Here is a 19,540-nt window from a genome sequence, read left to right as displayed (position 1 = left end):
TGGATGAATGGATGGGTGGATGGATGGATGGGTGGATGGGTGGATGGATAGGTGGATGGGTGGATGGATGGATGGATGGGTGGATGGATGGATGGATGGATGGATGGATGGATGGATGGATGGATGGATATATGAATACCTCCTACCCAGAATAGGGGAAGGAAAATAAATCCTTCCTCAAAGTTTACTAATACAAAGAAATAAGAAAAAACACAGCTAGGCCAGCCCCCATCCACCCACCCAGATAGCACACCCATTACCCTCAAGGATCCTGGGGGCAAATGTCAGGAAAAGATAAAGAACAGGATTACCCACATTCTCTGGTTTGAGGGGAACAGGGGCCTTGCAGTAGTAGGATAGGAACTGAGCCACTTCATCCCGAAGCCTACGAAACAAGCAAACAAACCCATGGAATGAGGCAGGAATGATGGATCTCCAAGCCACTTTGGGTTGGTTGGCCTTCAGGGTTCCCCCCAAGGCTTATGGAGAGTTCCATCTCTGAAGGCCAAGGTTCAAAGGTCCCTTCCAGCTCTGATGTTCATTCTTTATTCTCTGATCTAAGGATCATACGGTTTAGATAGAGATCTGGAAAGAACGTCAGAGGTGATCTAATCTAACACTTTCGGTTTAAAGATAAAGCAGTTACAGCATAGAGAGGTTAAGTGATTTGCCCACCCACACCAATAATAACAATAACAGCTAGCATTTATATGACACCTGTGCCAGGCACTGTGCTAAGCACTTTACAGTTATTAACTTTTTTGATCCTCAAAACCACCCTGGGAGGTAGGTGCTATTACTATCCCCTTTTTACAGATAGGGAACCCAAGGAAAATAGTGGTTAAGTTACTTGCCCAGAGTCACCCAGCTAATAAGTGTCTGAGGTGGGATTTGAACTCAGATCTTTCTGACTCCAGGCCCAGCACTCTTTCCACCATACCATGCTGCCTCCCCTAAGATCTTTTCTAGCTCTAACGTTCTCTGTTCTAAGTTCTAGGTTCTCTCCCAGCTCTAATATTCTACGTTCTAAAGTCTCCTGCAGCCCTAACATTCTTGGGGAGCACAACACTTAGCACAATGCCTGACGCATAGCAGGTGTGTAATAAACGTTTATTGACTTATTTATTGGCAGGGTTCTAGGTTAGGTTCTCTTTCCGCTCCAGCATGTTAGGTTCCAAAATGTCTCCTGGCTTTAACATTATGTTCTGGGTTAGTCTAAGGTTCCTTCTCTCACTCTAAGGTGATACTCTCCTACGCCCCTTCCAGCCCTAAATCCTATGACCCTAAGAACCATCCCCTCCCCCTCTTCCCCCAGAAGCCAGTTACCCGTGTCCTCAAGTCTCCAAAGCAAGGCAGCTGGGAGCCCCTTACCACATGTGTCCTTTCCAGTTGGGATACTGCAACATGGGAGGCTCAATATGGTGCATGTCCCTCTGATTCAGCTGGTGGGAAGAGAAGATACAGTAGAGCAGTGAGACCTCAGCAGGTGCACAGCCCAGGGGCCCCAAGGGGGGAAGGGGAACAGCAAGGGCCTCCCAGGCAAAGTTGGGGGAAGGGAAGCAGCGAGGGCCTCCCAGGTCCAGGTTGGGAGGAGGAGAGCACACAGGCCAGGTGATGGAGAAAACACACGTCAGGGGCACTGTACAGGAACCTGGCCCGTGTCCTTGATCGATTGCTATGGAATATTCCCCCACAGCCCCATAGCTGCTCGCAGAGAAGCCACTTAAGCTCAATCAGTATTGAGCAACATGGGATGGCAGAAAGAACCCTGGACTTGGGAGGCCAACAAGGCAGAATCTGGTCCTGGCTCTGCTTCCTACGAGCTGTGTTACCTGAAGCAGGTCACTTAACTTCTCTTAGGCTCACTTTCCTCATCTGAGACAAACATGGCCTTAGCGTATGGAGAGCTAGCCTCTTGAAGTCAGGAAGAACTGGGTTCAAATCCCACCTGTGGCCCATACTGGCTCTGTAGGCCATGGTCAGTCCTTAACCTCTTAGCACCCAGTGTACACCCCAAGACTTTCCAGCTGTCAATGGGCCTTCCCAGAAGAGCTTTCCAGGTAACCCCAGTGGAATCACAGGTCATGACCACCACCCTAAAAAAAATCTTGGGCTCATCATATTTACCCTAGTGTTGTAAAGAAAATGAGAGAAGGTCTCCAAAGAACTTGGTAAGGGCTAATTGTAAATTTCCATTAACAGCTGGACTGTAAGCCCCATGAAGGTAGGAAACGTGTAGTGCCTGAGTGCTAGTCTATTGTCTAGGAGACATTTAACCAATGATGCTTCATGTTGGTGCTTAAAATTTAAAAAATGTGTTCCCCATGAGAACCCTGTGAAGCATAGGTAGTGTTTGCTTCATTTTACAGATATGGAAACTGAGATCCTGAGTGAGTAAGGATTTACTCAGATTCACAGAGATAGAAAAGTAGAAGAGTCAGGATTCATATTCAGGCTTCCTGACTTCAAATTCAATGTTCTCTGCTGTGCTCCCCTCAACCCTCACTCACTCGCGCGCGCACACACCACACACACACACACACACACACACACACACACACACAGAGATGCACATACCCCAGGCAGCATCCCTTCTCTGTTTACTGATCTAGCCTGAAATTCTTATTTGTATCCCATGCCTTCTCACTCCAGCCTCAGTCTTTTCTGGGCTATTTCCTGGAGACATTCAAGGGAAAGCAGCATTTGTATCTTCAGTTTCACACCCAGGACTCACCCGGCTGGATAGCAGGTCAAAGCAGAGCTTGTTTTCACTGGTGCCAAAGTTAATGATTCCTTGGAGGTGGGAGAGCAAGAAGAAGTGATATGGGTATAGTGGAGAAGGCTGCCTCTGTAGGGAGGGAAGACCCAACCCTCATCAATGCAATGGACTAGCAGGCATTGTAACCCCAACAGGCTCCTCCATTCTTTGAGTATTTCACTCTCATAGGAGCAAAAAGCATGGGGCCTCTTGACGCTGCTGCTGCTGCTGCTGCTGCTAATGATGATGATGATGATAGCTAGAATTTATACTGTTCTTTAAGGTTTACAAAACACTTCATAGGCATTATCTCATTTGATTCTCACAACTCCACAGGGTAGGTGATGATCCCCATTTTCTATCATTTAATTTTTTTTAGTGAGCAAAAAATCTAATTTTCTCTTCTTCCCACCTTTCCCATGCCCAATGGGAAAAAAGAGAAAAAGAAAATCTCTGTAACAAATATGCATAGCCAACCAAAAAAACATGGCCCCGATTGGCCACATCTTAAAATGCTAAGTCTCTATCTGCATCTTAAATCCATCATCTCTCTGTCAGGGGTGTGTAGAAAAGTTCATTGATGGCTCCTCTAGAATTGAGGTTGATCACTGCATTGACCAGAGTTAAGTCTTACAAAGTGTTTTGTCTTTACAATGTTGCTGTTACAAAGTTAATTGTTCTCCTGGTTCTGCTCACTTCACTCTGCATCTTCTCAAGTTGCTCTAAAACCCACTGCCTTCACCAATCTTTAAAGCATGATAGTATTCCATCACATTCACAAACTATAACTTGTTGAGCCCCATGCCTCCCATTCACCAACTGATGGGCACCACCTTAGTTTCCAGTTCTTTGTCACCACAAAAAGAGCTGCTATAAATATTTTTCTAAAGATCCCCATTTTACAAATGAGGAGACAGTTATCTGTAAAGTAAGAAGGCTGGACTAAATCAGTCACTTCCAACTTGAAAAAGAGAAACCTTACAAAGGGAGAATGTGTTATTACAAAGGGCCCTCAAATTCACATGCAAATCCATAAAGAAGTCAACACACCTTCTGAATACTTGGTAAATAATGTCTCACACACATGACTATTTCTCAAAAGTACGTATAATGAATGCAAATTCATCTTGATCTTTACTAAAGAATAACACCTTTTATCATAATGGGTCTTTTCAATTAACATATATAATTACTAGTATAACTACTTTCATGTGCATGACTTTAACATATTTTTGACATTTAAATGGAGTCTTCATATTTGGAAAGTTTGGGAACCACTAAGGTTAAGTAATCTCTAAGATTCTTTCTAAGATTCCTTTTCTAAGATTCTTTAATATTCTTTGTTCTAAAAGTACCTTCCAGTTTTGACAGTATTCAATTTAAGGTTTATTCCAGCTGTGATATTCTATCCTCTATGTACTGAGGTCCCTCCCCATTCAGACATTCTGTGTTTTAAGATTCCTTCTGTATGTAATTTTTTTATATATTCTAAAGTCCTTTCTCATTCTCACATTGGATTCTGAGGCTCTTTTTAGCTCTCACATTCTATATACTAAAGTTCCTTCCAGTTCTGATATTTTATGTTCTAAAATTCCTTCCAATTCTAATATTTTATGTCCTATAGTCCCCCCAAGCTGTGACATTCTGAGTTCTACATTCTAAGATTCTTGACAGCTCTGACAGTATAATGTTCTTATGTCTACTCCTCCTGACATTCTCTGTTCTATCTTACAAGGTTCCCCACCCACTCTAACATTCTCCTGTTTATTTAAAACCCAGAGCTCCAGGTCAGGGCTGATAGGAATCACAAACATTCCTCCTGAGCCCATAGAAATGCCAACAAGGTCTTGATTTTGTTAAAAAGTAGGGTGAGAAACGGGGAGGATGGAGGCAATGAGTAGGCACTGGAAGATTGGGTGAAGTCAGCTAAGAAAAAATAGAAGGCAGTTGTATTTTTACACTAGGGAAAGTAAATTTAGGGAATGCATCACCTCAGTTGGTTATACAGACTGAAAACTACAGCTGCAAAAAAAAAAGTTTGGATAAATTCATAGATGACAGTGCCATGTGATCATTGTGAGAAACCAGGATATTTGGGGGAGAAATCCCTACATCTTAGTCATCATTTCCTTCCCACAAACTACCCCTTATTGGTGCTGACTAAGGCAGGCAATTGGGCTAGATTAAGGGTCAATAAGCCTTTAAGGGCAAAGAGTCATCTTTTTGTAACGGCTGTGTTTTATGTGTGTGCGTTCATATGTATACACACATCATGTATCACATTTTTTATTTAATTTGTACAAGTTCACACAATCTAATGGACTCCTCACCTCCACAGCTAGTGATTCATTGTTTCTAGTGCACATTACTTAGATGAGTCAACATATGGATCCAGACTTATTCCTTTATTATGGCTAAAAGCCATAAAAAATGTGCATGGAACCAAACAGGACTCAGGTTGCCAGCCCCTGGGTGAGCTGGACTGGGGAAGCTGACGCAGATGGCAGTCCATTCCACTTTTGGACAACCTAATTGTTTGGAAGTTTTTCCTTACAATGAGCCTCAGAAATTTGCTTCTCTCTTATTCATGGCTCCTAGTTCTGCCTTTTGAGGCAAGTAGAATAAATCTAATCCTTCTTCCATATCAAACCCTTTAAATATTTGAAGACAGCAATTCTGTCTCTCCAAGTCCTCTCCTCTCCAAGTTAAACATTCCTAGTTCCTTCAGGTGATCCTTGTATGGTTTAGTCTCAAAGGCCTTCACCATCTTGGTTTCCTTCTTCTAGAGGCTCCCAAACTTGCGGTACCCTAAGCTGCATATAACAGCCTAGATGTGGCCTGAACAGGATCAAATACAGCAGGGTGATAACCACCCTCGTCCTGGACACTATGCCTCTTCCAATGCCACCTCAGGTGCCATTGCTGTTCTGGGCTGCCATGTCACCCTGCAGTCTCATCTTGAGCTTCTGGGCTATTAAATTCCCGGAACTTTATCACGTAAACCTTTTGATCCCTCTATTGCCCTCCATAGGGAGATGACCATGAGCATGTAGACAATGAGTGACCCTAGTTGCCAGACTGTAGCCTGCCCTTCTACGGGCCAGTCAGCCCGTGTAGATGTTTTGACATCCACTTAGCAGTCCAACCCCATGAGCCTGTTCACTGATTCTGGTAGGAGCTCCAGAAGGTCAAGATAGGTCTGTTAAGGTCTGCTCACCAGCCTACTGGTCAACCAGTGAGATTCTGTATTTTGTGTAGACCTTCCTGAAGGGTCAAGGGCAAGGTCTATGCACCAATCAGACTCTGTATTTTTGGCTTGCTCCACCTGTATTGTCTGGGTATCAAGCACTGCAAAACTAAGGCCCTGGAGAAAGTGGGCATCTCAGATCATGAGGAAGATCTGAGGTCCTCTTCATTAGGGGGGGCAATGGACCCTTTAATAAGTGACATTGGCTCAGAGCTCTGGCTCAGTGGTTTTTCTTGCAGATGGGACAGTTTTGAAAATCTTTACACTGTTGAGATTTTTACAACTAGGATGTCAATGTTCTAATCAAGGTAAACAATAGGAACCTTCTTATATCAGAAGATAATTCAGGGATCTGCTCTGAAGTTAAACAATTAATTGGGAGCTCCCCTAGTTGGCAACACGGAGCTTGGGCTGGCAGCAATCCTACCTTCTTTACACTGCCAACCCCTAGGACTTCTCCCTATGACTTCCCAGGGCAGGTGCACTCACCTTAGGGTTCTTGTCTTCATCATACTCATCCAAGTGATAGGCCTTATAGCCTTCCTCGGCTGCATCCCGAAAACATTTGATGATGCTTCCTCGAGAAGAAAGATATGGGCTCATCTGGGAGAACTTGGCAGCAGGATCACCCAATCCATAGACATTTACAGGCTCCTTATCTGTCTTCTCGGAGGAGTTACTGTCCAGGCCCTCTCCACCATTAGTGCCCAAGTCCTGAGTGGATGATGAAGCAGGGGAGGTGGCCAGCCCTCTGGCCTCCTGCTTAAAGATGCTGAACATCTAGAAGAAGATAAAGATTTAGAACTTAAAATCACGCTCTAGTACTTTTCATGGGATCACAGATAAGTTGGGTTGGAAGCAGGGGTGTGCTAGTAAAAATTTAACAACTAACCCTCCCCCCAAAATTCCAAATGTACTATGATACACTTTCAAGTTTAATCTGCATTATTAATATTTCATCCCTCACTTTCTTAAGTCTAAATAATCAACAAAACAATAAATCAAGCCCTGAGTTGTAGTGTTGGCAGGTGATATGTAAATATGCTGAAAATTTAACAATTGGCTCTCTCCCAACCCTGTACCAGCTGATTCCAGCTAGAAGCCATGTGAGCTCAGTCCCTCAGCCATACTTCTCATTCTTTTGCTTTTTCCTTTAAACTCATGTTAAATGGTAAAATCTTAATTTTTAGAAAATCAACAAATAGAAAAATAACACTTAGTAGTCCTTTACGCCACTTCCGGATGGAATCTCTCTGGTCCAAGATGAGTGTGACAATCCCTTTCTTTAGGCCTGTTTTCTCATACTAACCTATAATATGAGGTGAGAGGACCTGAATTCATAATTCTATCCCAGCTCTGACATCCTCTGATTCAGCAAGATTCCATTAGCACTGAAGGTGGGAAGGTGGGAAGGAGGCAGGGGACACATTACTTTGTACATCTCTGATACACAAATTCAAAATAACACTTAACAAGAGCCTCTTGCATCTTCCAACAGGCTACTGGCTAACTCTCATGCTGGCAGAGACTTCTCAGCCAAACCTCCTGTCCCTAGAGCCTAACAGAGTGCTTTAGTGTGCTCTCAGAACCTAAAGCTTGGCTCCCGCTCAAGAGTCCCTTTATATAAGCCTACTGAACTAAATCCATTACATTTTATGATTCCATGAAATGAGAAAAGCTTCTGGTCTTTCTGAGACAGAAGAGGTGGATCACATCTGGAATCCTGAAAGCCTTCTCCCGGGTCCCAACCCATTAAGAATTTCCGCCCAGTCTAGCCCTGAGTTCTAGGGAGGGACCACCCAATCAGAACGCAAAAAGACTGTTTGTGGAAGGAACTTCGTGCCCTCCCACCCACTCTGTCTATTCCAAAGGGGCACGAAGGAAGAACCTCTAGCAGCTTGGAAAGATTTAGAAAACTAATTATATACGGCAGAGGCAAAGAGAGAGAGCTTATGATAGGGCTTAATAAATATTTGTGGAGCTTAACGGAAACAGTTTCAGGTTTTAAGAGCTGCCCAGGTCAGTATGAGTTAATAAAGGTGCTATTAGATACAATATTGAAGTTTAAATTAAGATGAAATGAAGAAAGGATCCCATTGGCTGTATGAGGCACACTCTAGTGTCCATAAATCTACCAAAGCTGGAAGGGGGGGTGGGGGAGAGGGAGTAGAGGTGGAAGGGGGCGTGGCCCACATTCTCCCCATTCATCCTTATTTTGAAGAGGCTTGGGGAGAAATTTGGTTCTTTGACTATTTGGTGGGTGAGCCTGTGATTTCATCGGTATCGGGGACTCCCAGTGGGAAAATTCCTTCCACCAAATTGGGGCACTGAAAAGTTAAGAGACGTGCCTAGGGTCACACACAGCCAGGATGCCAGCGGCGGGACATGAGCCCAGAACTTCTAGACTCGGAGGCCCGCTCACTTGCCAGTTCAACATGCTGCCTGCCTCTCCTCCGGCTTCTGGACTAGACTTTGGAAGATCTAGGTTCTAGTTCCGATTCTGCCACCAGCTGTTGGGCAACCCATGTCTCCTCACTGGACCTCAATATCCCCCTCTGTAAAACGAGGGATTCAGATAGCCCCCTCAAGCTTTGACATTTCGGGACACCGGTCTCAGGTGTTTGCTGGGGACGGAAGAGAGCTGACCTTGCCCACCTAAGTGCTGCATGCCAATGCACAGGGAGACCCCAGCCCCAAACCAGCACTATCTCTATCTCTCTGCAGAAGGAGGCTGGACCTAGGCTCGTCCAGGACTTGGACCACACCCTCCAGGGACGTGGGGGAAGAGGTCGGTAGGGTAACTGCAGAGGTGCCACGTGTAAGGAGGAAGAGTGATTCAGGAAATTCCTCTCTCTCCTGCAGCGGAGGCGGGATCAAAGCTGAGCACACACTTACTTCCCAGACCCTGGTCAGAGTCCAACTCCAGGGTATTGTCGAGTCCCCAGCTCTGTGAGAACGTGGAGCCCGGAAGAGGCGCTGCAGGGAAAACGGAGGAAGGGGCTGGCCAGCTCGGCCTGATGAGGCCCCCGCGTGGGAGGAGCGCCCAGGGCTACAGCCACCCCCCCCCAAGAGGAGTGTCGGAGCCGAAGCCAGCGGGGCGGAGCCCAGCTGGAGGAGCCCCGGGCCAATTCCGCTGAAGCTTTGGCCTGTTCTTTAGCCTCCAAACCCGCTTCCCAGAGGGTGCTGAGGAGGTTGGGATGAGATGGGGCCCACCTGTAGAGCCGATCGTTAAATGATCCGCATGAGCATTCGCTCCTCGGAAAGAGACAAATGCTACAAATCAAGGCTTATTTTATCGATCTGTCTAGACTTTAAATAGTGTTGGATAAAATGTTAATGATGCAGATGAAACTTGAAAGTGTGTCCAGCCTACATTTTCCCGGGAGAATCGTTTAACATTTGTCAGCACACCTCTGGATAATTCTCAACGAGTCCTTGGGATAGCCTTCTAAAGAATGAAAGGCACTTTTCTCAAGTGAAGCATCGTCTCGAGTGATCCTCATGAGTAAGGGGATGTAATTCCTGTCTAGAGAAGAGGAAACTTGTTCAGAAATGTTCGAAGACATACGGTTAGTAACTGACAAAAGGATGCATTTGAACCCACCTCTGTCCTGACTCTGACTCCAGCACTTTCTCCCCTCTGACTGGGGGGTCTTCACCCTTTTTGTGTCCGGGGTTTCTTCGGCAATCTGGTGGACAGAGCCCTTCTCAGATTCACGTTTGTAAATGCATAAAATAAAAGAAGGAAACCAATTCTATTGAAATAGTTATGAAACATATATATAATATATATGTGTGTGTGTGTGTGTGTGTGTGTGTATACACACACACATAAAACAAGTTCATGGAGGTTTAGCACCTCAACTCTAGGCTCTGTTCTAAGGTCCCTTTGAGCCGTCAATCCATATTCTTCTGTATAAAGTTCATCTCAGTCGATGTTCTATGTCCTAAGCTTAAGGTCCTTTTCAGCTGGCATTCTACTTTCTAAGGTCCCTTCCAACTTTGACTTTCAACATTATTTTTAATGATTTATTATAAGCTTAATGTTAAGTATCAATTAAAATTTAAATTTGCTCTTCAACTATCAAATTAAAAAAACATTTTCAATACGTAAAATAACCATATCTTGTCAGTCATTCCCTCAGTGAGGGCCAAGTTGGTGGTGAAAGCCTGTTATCCAGGAAGGCTGAGATTTGGGGATTTCTGGAGCTCAGGAGTTCTGAGTTGCAGTGGACTAAACCTAAATCTATTGGGCATCCCCATTAAGTCCATCCAGTTAAAAAAAAAAAAGTCCCCCACCATCTCTCAATTTCACTTCTTTTTTATAATTTGGCAACCATAGGTATCTTAAGGTTCCGCTTTATAGATTTATTTTCTTTACATTATTTCATAAAGGACTCTCTGTAGTTCCTTATATTGCTCAAAAATGTAGACCTTACCTGTCTCATGACATTCCAGGGAGGAAGTATTGGTCTAGTGAACCTGTATTCAAAGCCTCCCTCTGGCACAGAGTGACTGTGGGAACCAGTGCAAGTCACTTAAATCAAGTGCTCATGAAAATATACCATGATTTATTCAAATCTTTTATTCTTGGATATTTGGGTGGTTTCTAGAATTTTGCAAATACAAATAATATTTCTATTAATATATTTTAAAATCTAACTCTTCATGTTTCTTTTTTGCTTACCTCCTGAGGGTGTATGTATCCAACAATGGAATTCTTGGATGAAAGCGTGAGATAATTTTTTTTGTAAATTTTTAAGAGCTGTCAGATTTCTTGCCTTGCCTTTATTTTTAAAAACTTCATCACCCCATCTCAACAAGGCTGGAAATGAAGGGTCTGCTCATAGCTGGATACCACTGCTGATTTGCTGGGGAACTTTGATCGGCTCTGCTTCTACTCTGTAGCTGTTTGCACCTCACTGGGCAACCTGCTGGCACTGCCCTGCCCCAGTCTCTCAAGGATTCATTATATTGTCACCCAACTTAGTGTAGACACCCCATTGACATACCCCACTGCAGCTCAGAACTCCTCAAGAGACTGGCCAGCCTCAGCCTCTTGGTTGTTGAGATCACAGGTATGGATTGTTCCTGAAGATTGCTTTCTAAGGGAATCCACCTAGTTGAAGCTCTACCAGCAGTAATTGTACCTCTCTCCCAACCTTGCCAGCAGCGATTTTAATTATTTTTGCCAATTGAGTAGGTGAGGTCATATCTCAAAGTTGGTTTATTTTATATTTCTTTGATTATAAAGAACTTGAACATTTTTTCCAAGCTTTTTAATTTATATTTTTATTATTTTGTTTTTATTTTACCTTCACTTCCCTATATAGATTCATTGCCCGGCATCATCCCTTCTAACAAAAATTAAAAAGAGAAGAAAAATCCCATTAAATTAATGAACAGATCGGCCAAGTCTCACACTATATTTGTGATGATCCAGAATGTACTAAAGGTGCCCAGGCATACCCCAAAGCCTCTCCAAAAAAGTGGTTTTACATTTTAATTTAATCACATGATGTGGTCTTTTAGTGTTCAAGTATGAATTGTTATATTATACAAAGTATAAATAATAAATACTTCTTTCCGTTTCTTCACTCTGAAATTCCTAACACAGAGGAAAGCACCCTAACCCTCTCCTGGTGATGCTTAAGCTTTAGGGTTTTTTTTAACTTTCTTTCATTTGCTAAATAAAAATAATGTCTTTCACAACTGAATATTCAATAAAAGTTCACCTTTTAAAAAGTTCACCTTGGGTGCACATACTAATCAAATGTACTGAGCAGGTACATTCCACACCCTTAGTCCCTTTTCTCTGCAAAAGTATCTTCTCCTATCTGTTATTTGAGGACAAACTGAGACATTACAACTTCACAATGTTCAGTTTCATTTGTCTTTAGCTTTTGTTCTTTTCAATCATGTTTGAAGTCTGCTTGAGCAATTTTTCAAGTGATTGTTATTGTCTTGTATTTCCCCTTTTGTAAGTGATCTGTTCCAGAAAGAACTGATGGAAGCACGCCATTTTCACTTTTTTTTTTGGTGGGTTTTTTCTTGGTCTGTTTTTTCTTTCACAGCATGTCTAATATGGAAGTATGTTTTACATGAATGCACATACATAACCTATATCAAATTGTTTACCATCTTAGGTGGGGGCTAGGGGGCGGGAGGAGGTAGGGAAAAAATTTGTAACTAATTTTTTAAAATAAATGTTTAAAATTGCTTCCCCGAGCCCCTGCCCAGCTGTGGCCGCCTACAAGCTGGTGCTGATCCGGCATGGAAAGAGTGCCTGGAACCTGGAGAATCACTTCAGAGACTGGTACGTCGCGGATCCAAGCCCCGACCGCACGAGGCCAAGCACAGTGGCCAAGCATCGCAAGATGCTGGCTATGAATTTGCTATCTGCTTCAGCTCTGTCCAGAAGAGAGCAATTCGTACCCTTTGAACTGTACTAGATGCCATTGACCAGATGTGGTTGCCTGTAGTGAGGCTTTGGCACCTCAACGAGCAGCACTGTGGAGGGCTGACTGGTCTCAACAAAGCAGAGACAGCTGCTGAGGATGGTGAGACCCAGGTGAAGATCTGGCGACGATCCCAAGACATCCCACCACCTCCAATGAAGCCTGACCACCCCTTCTATGGCAACAACAGCAAGGAGCGTCGCTATGCAGATCTGACCGAGGATCAGGGGCCTTCCTGTGAGAGACTGAAAGATACCATTGCCTGGGCTGTACCCTTCTGGAATGAGGAAATCATCCCCCAGATCAAGGAAGGAAAATGTATTCTGATTGCAGCCCATGGCAATAGTCTTGGAGGGATTGTCAAACATCTTGAGGGTCTGTCTGAAGAAGCAATCATGGAGCTGAATCTGTCCACTGGCATTCCCATTGTGTATGAGTTGGACAAGACTCTGAAACCCATCAAGCCCATGCAGTTCTTCTGGGATAAAAAGACTGTGAGCAATGGAGACTGTGGCAGCCCAAGACAAGGCCAAGAAGTGAAAGCAGGATGCCAGCACATGCCAGCAGTAACCAGGTCCTTCCCTTCTCACTGTCTCCACCACATCTTTCCCCACCTGCTCCACACAGTGACCATCACCTTAGGGATCACAACACATAGCTGCAGGTGGGGGACTGATGGTTCTTTTTCTCATTTCTTCCTCCCTATTTCAGACCAATTGTTTTCTCTCCTGTTGCCCTTCCCCTCAATCACATTAGTTAGAATGTCTCCTGGGTGGTTTTGCTCAGGAAGGACCTGGTTAGGGATTAGGGACGGGGACATAGTATGAAGTGACCAATGTGAGGAGCTGAAAGAAGCAGTTGGTCCAGTCATTCCTGTGAGCCACTCCTGCCAGCAAGGCAGTCCTCTCAGTGACTGTTGTAGGAAGCTGTCTATAACCAAGGTGGTCATTTAATGAGTCATGAAAGTTTTATTTGAATGTTTCCTCTCTAATACAAGAAAAATGGATCTGGGAGGTTGTCCTAATGTTTACTTGTTGCATTTGCTTTCACAAAAGACCCTTCTAGGCTGGTTATTAGTGGCTTTTGAAATTGAACTGTTCCACTTGGTAGTCAGGAGAGATCTCAAGCCAGGTCAGAGAAGGGAGAGTTCCTTGATTTTTAAGGGGTGGACAAAAACATCCCACTGTGTGTTTTATAGCCCCCTTTGTTCTGTGGCAGTGAAATGCCCTAGGTCATGTTGAAATGGGTCTCAATGTCCCATTGCCTTCTACCTCATGTCCAGCCACCCGGGTCCTCATCAGCTTTAGCATAACTATACTAATCTGGCCCTTCCCCCGGCCCCCTTTTTTATGGTTCACTATACTAAAAGAGTGAAGAGCAATTTAAAAAATTGTCTTTACATGTATTTGATAAAAAATAGAATACTAGTTTTAAAAGGTAAGTGGTCTGTTCATGTACTTGGGTCATTTACACTGGGAAAATAGATCTTGCATTTGATTTTAGGTGCCAAGTTTTTTACCTGTCATATTTGTCATAAATATTTCCAAACCTGTTTTTATTTTTACTTTAATTACATTGTTTTGTTGTATAAGTTTTTTTTATTTTTATGTAATTGAAAATATCTGGTTTCAGATAATTTCTTCTATTTAACACATTAAAAGTTGCCTGGCACGTTGTTGCTGTTCAGCCATGCTTGACTCTGTGACTCCATTTGGGGTTGTCTTGGCAAAGGTGCTGGAGTGGTTTGCCATTTTCTTCTCCAGCTCCTTTGACAAATGAAGAAACTGAAGCAAACAGAGTTAAGTGACTTGCCCTGGCTAGTAAGTATCAGAGGCCAGATTTGAACTCAGGAAGATGAGTTTTCCTGACTCCAGGCCTGGCACTCTATCCACTGTGCCACTTAAGCTCCCCCAGCACGTAGTAGGAACTTAATAAATTCTTAATCAGGGATAGGGACTACAGACAGACGATTAGTTGGAGGCCACAACTGAACAGTCAACAATTATTTGTCATGTCTTCTTTATGTATTAGACAAAGCTCTGGAAACATAAAGGTAAAGACGTGGTCCCTGATCTCAAGAAGCTCACATTCCAATGGAAGAGATAACATGTAAATATTTAGGCACATACAAGATATATGCAAGGTAAACAGGAGATACTGAGAGAAAGCATGCACAGGGGAGGAGGGCTACCGGGGGAAGTGCCTGCCCAAGGTATGATTTGGTCTGAGTCTTGAAGGGAACAAGGGAAGCCAGGAGGTGGAAGTGCAGAGGGAGAGCTTTCCAGGCATGGCAGAAGGCCAGTCTGGAGATGGAATGTCACATGGGGGACAGTTGTCACTGGATCTTAGAGAACATGGAAGGAGTAAGTGTGAGAAGACCAGCAATGGAGGAAGGCACCAGGTTGTGAAGGGCTTTCAATACCAAACAGGATTTTCTATTTGATCCTAGAAGTGATGGGGAGGCATTGGAGTTTATTGGTTGGGGGGGAGTGGCAAGCTTTTAGAAAAGTCACTTTGATAACTGCGTAGGGGATGGATTGGAATGGAGAAGCTAGAGGCAGAGGTCTTTGCTGTAGCTCATAAAATGTCAGGATCATAGGATTTAGAACTGAAAGGGACCTGAGAAACCATCTCATCTAAATCTTTCATTTAGATGGAGAAAGCAAGGCCCAACAAGGTCCAACAAGGTCCTTGATTGGCCCAAAGTCACACAAACCATAAAGAGCCAAGCTGGGATTCAAATTCTGCCAGAAGGCCCTTATCACTTCAGTGCAATGGTCCAGCTGCCTGGTCTCCTTGCCTATCCATGACCATGCTCAGAGAGAAAAATAATAATGATTAACGTTTGTAAAGTGCGTTTAGGTTTGGAAAGCACTTTTCTCGAAATAACCCTGGGGGACAGATACAATTATTATGTCCATTTTACAGATGAGGAAACTGAGGGTGAGTCAGCCCAGGGTCATTGGGCTGGTAAGTGTCTAGGGCAGGATTCAAGCTCAGATCTTCCTGACTCAAGGCCCTATCCACTACACCATGCTGTTTACTTCTCAGCCCCACATCATCTTTAGGATAATGGTAATATGGAGGACAGATAGGTGGCTAGGATAGAGTGCTGGGCCCGAAGTCAGGAAGACTTAACTTCTTGAGTTCAAATCCAGCCTCAGACACTTAATAACTGTGGACCCTGGGCAAGTCACTTAACCCTGTTTGCCTCAGTTTCCTCATCTGTAAACCATTCCAGTGTCTTTGCCAAGAAAACCCCAAATGGGGTCACAAAGAGATCAACAATATGGAAGAAGCAATTTTAAAATCTTAAAAATGCGGGAAAAACCATTCTTTGGAGAAATGGGGACCTATGAGCACATAATACTACATACCTTGTCAGATATGGTTGCTATGTTGGTTGCTTTTGCTTTTTTTTTTTCTTTGATGAGAGAGTAGAGGCAGTTATAAGAGAAGTCTTTCTGAGAGGGTGAGGGTGAGGTATATCTAGAAATTATTGTGATATAAAAACAAAAGACCCCAATGAAGCATTCTTTTAAAAGTGAGATGGATGCTGTGTAAACTAATGGGTCCCACTAATTGACCTCTCTTTTCAGCCTGTATAAAATCATTTTGAGGATTACTGTTTTGCTATGTAATTTGAGGTCCGGCACTGCTGGGCCTCCTGCCTTCTCACTTATTTTTTCATTATTTCCTTGAGCAACCTTTTGTAATGAACTTCATTACATTTTTTTCTATCTCGACAAAATAATCTTTTGATAGTTTTATTGTCATGGCACTGAAAAAGGAAGTTATTTGAGGTAGTATAGTCTTTTTTTTTATTAGATTGACTCAATCTAACTATGAGCAATAAATGCTTCTCCAGTTATTTAGGTTTATCTTTTATTCCTGTCAAGCATGTTTTGTGATTGTATTCATCTAGTTCTTGAATAGGTCTTGGACTCCCAAATTCTTTATACATTATGTAATTATGTTAAGTGAAATTTCTCTATCTCTATCTCTTCTTGCTGTTGTATTATCAAGATCCTAGATTAGGGCTGGAAGGAACTTTGGAGGTTAAGCCCAACCCTGTACTCTTACGAATGAAGACACTAAGGCCAGTGAGGGAAATTAAGGTAAATGACAAGAGGCTAGAAATTTGGAAAGCAAGCCAGAAATTTATTAGACACCAGACAGAAAAACAACAATCTCCAAAGTTACTTAGGAAGGAGGACTGGGGTCTGGCCCCTCACCCCACTTCCAAGAGTCCCACCCCCTTGGAAGAGCCTGGAGAAGAGAGTGATCGCTCCCCAAACCAACACACCAAGTTAGCTCCTGAACAAACAGAAGTGACCTATCTTGAAAACCAGGAGAGAAGAAGCTCAGGATAGATCTACATTCTTCAGAAGGCTCCTGAGACTGGCTCAGGCAAAGACCTCCTTCATTCCTGTTTGCAATGGGATGTTCCCTAGATCCAAAAGAGGTTTTTTCCCTGCAAGCTGCCCAGCCCCTCACATGTGGGCCCCTATTGTTTGCCTGCTAGCTCGTTAAGCACATCCAAGGCCCCAGGCTGCTCCGGGGTCAACTGCTGCAGGGAGCCCTTCTGCAGCCAGGCAGATGAGCATGTCTATTGGTGAGGCAGCCCGATCAGGTCCCTCGTCTTAGTGCCGCTCGTTGGCCCCTGCTGCCTGGGGACAAACACTGCCTCGTCAGTGCTGTCTGCCTGGCCTTCCTGCTCCAGAAGCTGCCTGGGCACAGATAACTTCTGATGCAGCTCCTGGGCTTGCTGCTGTAGCACTTGCCGGATCCTCTGCATTCCTGGAGTGGGAACATGGGGACAGGATGGGGAAGGGAAGGGAGAGGGTTAATGCACAGGTAGGTGTCCAGCGGCAGCTCTGGAGAGTGGCTTGTGCAGGAAACCCTCAGACTTCACGAGCTGTTAGAAATGAAGCAGCAGGTTCAGCCCCTCATTTTACAGAGGAGGAAACTGAAGCCAAGAAACAATAAGTGGCTTGTTCTATGTCACATGGCTGGCAGAGAAAGATCTGAACTCAGGTCTCCTGACTCTCGGTTTTTGTCTTTTTTTTTGTTTTTGTGTTTTTTGTTTGTTTATTTGTTTGTTTTGTTTTGGTTTTGGTGAGGCAAGTGGAATTAAGTGACCTGCCCAGGGTCACACAGCTAGCACATATTGTGTCTGAGGCTGGATTTGAACTCAGGTCCTCCTGACTCCAGGGCCAGTGCTCTATCCAGTGTACCACCTAGCTGCCCCCTGACTCTGATTTCTTACAGTATAGCATTATTCCATTATATTTATATTATAGCTACTACCCAGATTCCTCTGAGTTGGTTTGCTAATCTGGAAAATGACTAGGCTGTATTAGATGATCTCTTTTCTAATATTAACATCACATGTTCTGTGTTCTAAGATCCTTCCAGTTCTAACATTCTGTGTTCTAAGGTGCCTCTCACTTTTGATATTCTGTGTTCTAAGGTCCCTCTCAGTTCTCACATTCTCTATTCTAAGCTCTGACATTCTGTGTTCTAGGGTCACACTCAGCTCTGACATTCTATGTTTTAAGGTCCCTCTTGGCTCTGACATTGTGTTCTAAGGTCCCTCCCACTTTTGACATTTTGTGTTCTAAGGACCCTCCCAGCTCTGACATTCTAAAATCTGTGTTCTAAGATATCCTGTGTTCTAAAGTCCCTTCTGGTTCTTATACTCTCCATTTAAGGTCCCTTTTTTTAGCTTTGCCATTCTATGTCTAGCTGTGATACTCTTGTTTTCTATGTCCTAAGGTCCCGTGCAGAGATAACATTCTATATCCTCTGCTTCTATCTCTGGCATTTTTTGCTCCACTCCCCGCATACATCTCCCTTAGAATGTAAACTTCCCAGAAAAAGCATTGTTTCATTCTTTCATCCTAGCACAGAACTTTGCACAGAAAAGGAGTCTGGGGCTCATTTATTCATTGATTCAATAAGACACATCTGAGCTCCGACACTCGCTGCTTGAAAGACCCCCCCCCCACTGCTTGATTCTAAGTTTCACTTCCTCCATGACCACTTCACCCTAGAGACCTTTCGCTTCCACAACTCCTACAGCATTGAATGACCACCATTTCATGTGTATTGTGTCCTGTCTCCTCAAATAGAGTCTAAGCTCCTTGAGGGCAGGCACTATGTTCTATAGATCTGTGAATGTCCTCATTGTGCTTTGACACAGTCATGTTTAAGTGTTACAATGAAGACAGGAAATAAGATTGGTTAGAGACATTGGTTAATAACTGGGATGAAGAAGGGTGGTCCTGACTGATGAGGGGAGGAGAGCAGAGACCAGAGAAAGCAGCTCAGAGGGAGCAGCATTTAGAAAAGAAATTGATGCTTTGCCAAACATTACTCTACCTATCTGCCCATGCGTTCTACATTGCAGCCAAACTGGCCTGTTTACTGCTCCCTGTGCACAAAATTACATCTCCTGCCTCTACGCTTGGAGTACCTCCCCTTGACTCAGTTTACTTATCTGTAAAATGAGGAAATAGATGGGGTAGCTTCTAAGGTTCCTTCCAGTTCAAATCAACAATCTTACATTCCTCTAATTCTGTGATCTGTGTGATCTCGGGGAAGTCATTTTACTTAAGTTGGCCTCAGTTTCCTCATCTGTAAAATGAGGGGGTTGGATGAGGTAGTCTCTGAGGTCCTTTCCAGCTCTAAATATTTGATCCAATACTTTGTGCTACTGTGTACCCCACAGTGTACATGTTTAGAGATGAAGGCAGGTGACAGTTGACCACACTCACCCAATTGCAGCCGGTGGATCTTGTCAGTGAAGACGAGTCGGAACCAGCCAGGCTCGAAGCACTGGAAACCCTTGCCACAGGACAGCAGCACTTTGTTATCCAGGAAACGTCGACATAGCAACAGCTCCTCCTCAAAGGTGCCCGTGCGGAGGTACTGGGGAGGAAGCCATGGACATGGGGTGGGTGGGGGAAGAATCAGAATTCAGGGAGTTCTCTTCAACCTAGCCAGAACTCTAATAAGCCTGCTGCATTCCCAGAGCATTCCCATTCACCCATTCCCACCATGAGCTTCCCTCTT

General features: G+C 43.9%; 3 protein-coding genes across 4 annotated transcripts in view; 1 reads left to right on the top strand and 2 right to left on the bottom strand.

Moving 5' to 3' along the window:
- Positions 1 to 8,984, bottom strand: part of ACCS (1-aminocyclopropane-1-carboxylate synthase homolog (inactive)) — a 23,205-nt gene extending 14,221 nt beyond the window's left edge. For both annotated transcript variants that reach the window (XM_021009730.2, XM_021009731.2), the window contains exons 1-5: positions 8,901 to 8,984; positions 6,495 to 6,785; positions 2,735 to 2,794; positions 1,372 to 1,442; positions 316 to 385 (exon numbers count right to left, since the gene is read on the bottom strand). In XM_021009730.2, coding sequence (XP_020865389.1) covers positions 316 to 385; positions 1,372 to 1,442; positions 2,735 to 2,794; positions 6,495 to 6,785 — 492 coding nt within the window. In that variant the 5' untranslated portion in view covers positions 8,901 to 8,984. The remainder of the gene's footprint in view (positions 1 to 315; positions 386 to 1,371; positions 1,443 to 2,734; positions 2,795 to 6,494; positions 6,786 to 8,900) is intronic.
- An 80-nt stretch (positions 8,985 to 9,064) lies between these two features.
- Positions 9,065 to 19,281, top strand: LOC110223952 (phosphoglycerate mutase 1-like). Its single transcript, XM_021009738.2, has 3 exons — positions 9,065 to 9,574; positions 12,235 to 13,127; positions 19,197 to 19,281. The coding sequence occupies exons 2-3, from the start codon at positions 12,472 to 12,474 to the stop codon at positions 19,207 to 19,209; spliced, it is 669 nt and encodes a 222-aa protein (XP_020865397.1). The 5' UTR covers positions 9,065 to 9,574; positions 12,235 to 12,471; the 3' UTR covers positions 19,210 to 19,281.
- The window catches only part of LOC110223951 (putative inactive 1-aminocyclopropane-1-carboxylate synthase-like protein 2), a 27,439-nt gene continuing 24,502 nt past the window's right edge, over positions 16,604 to 19,540 (bottom strand). The window contains 2 exon segments of the mRNA XM_021009732.2: positions 16,604 to 17,263; positions 19,243 to 19,396. Of these exon segments, the coding sequence (XP_020865391.2) occupies positions 16,971 to 17,263; positions 19,243 to 19,396 (447 nt within the window). The 3' untranslated portion in view covers positions 16,604 to 16,970.

Source organism: Phascolarctos cinereus, unplaced genomic scaffold (genome assembly GCF_003287225.1).
Source record: "Phascolarctos cinereus isolate Bilbo 61053 unplaced genomic scaffold, phaCin_HiC Scaffold_9;HRSCAF=440, whole genome shotgun sequence".
Taxonomy (NCBI): Eukaryota; Metazoa; Chordata; class Mammalia; order Diprotodontia; family Phascolarctidae; genus Phascolarctos; species Phascolarctos cinereus.
Note: the sequence above shows the minus strand (reverse complement) of the source record. Positions and strands in the feature narration are given on the sequence as shown.

Coding starts and splice junctions, on each gene's coding strand:
- LOC110223952 (XM_021009738.2), top strand. CDS start 12,472: ATGTGGTTGCCTGTAGTGAGGCTTTGGCACCTCAACGAGCAGCACTGT.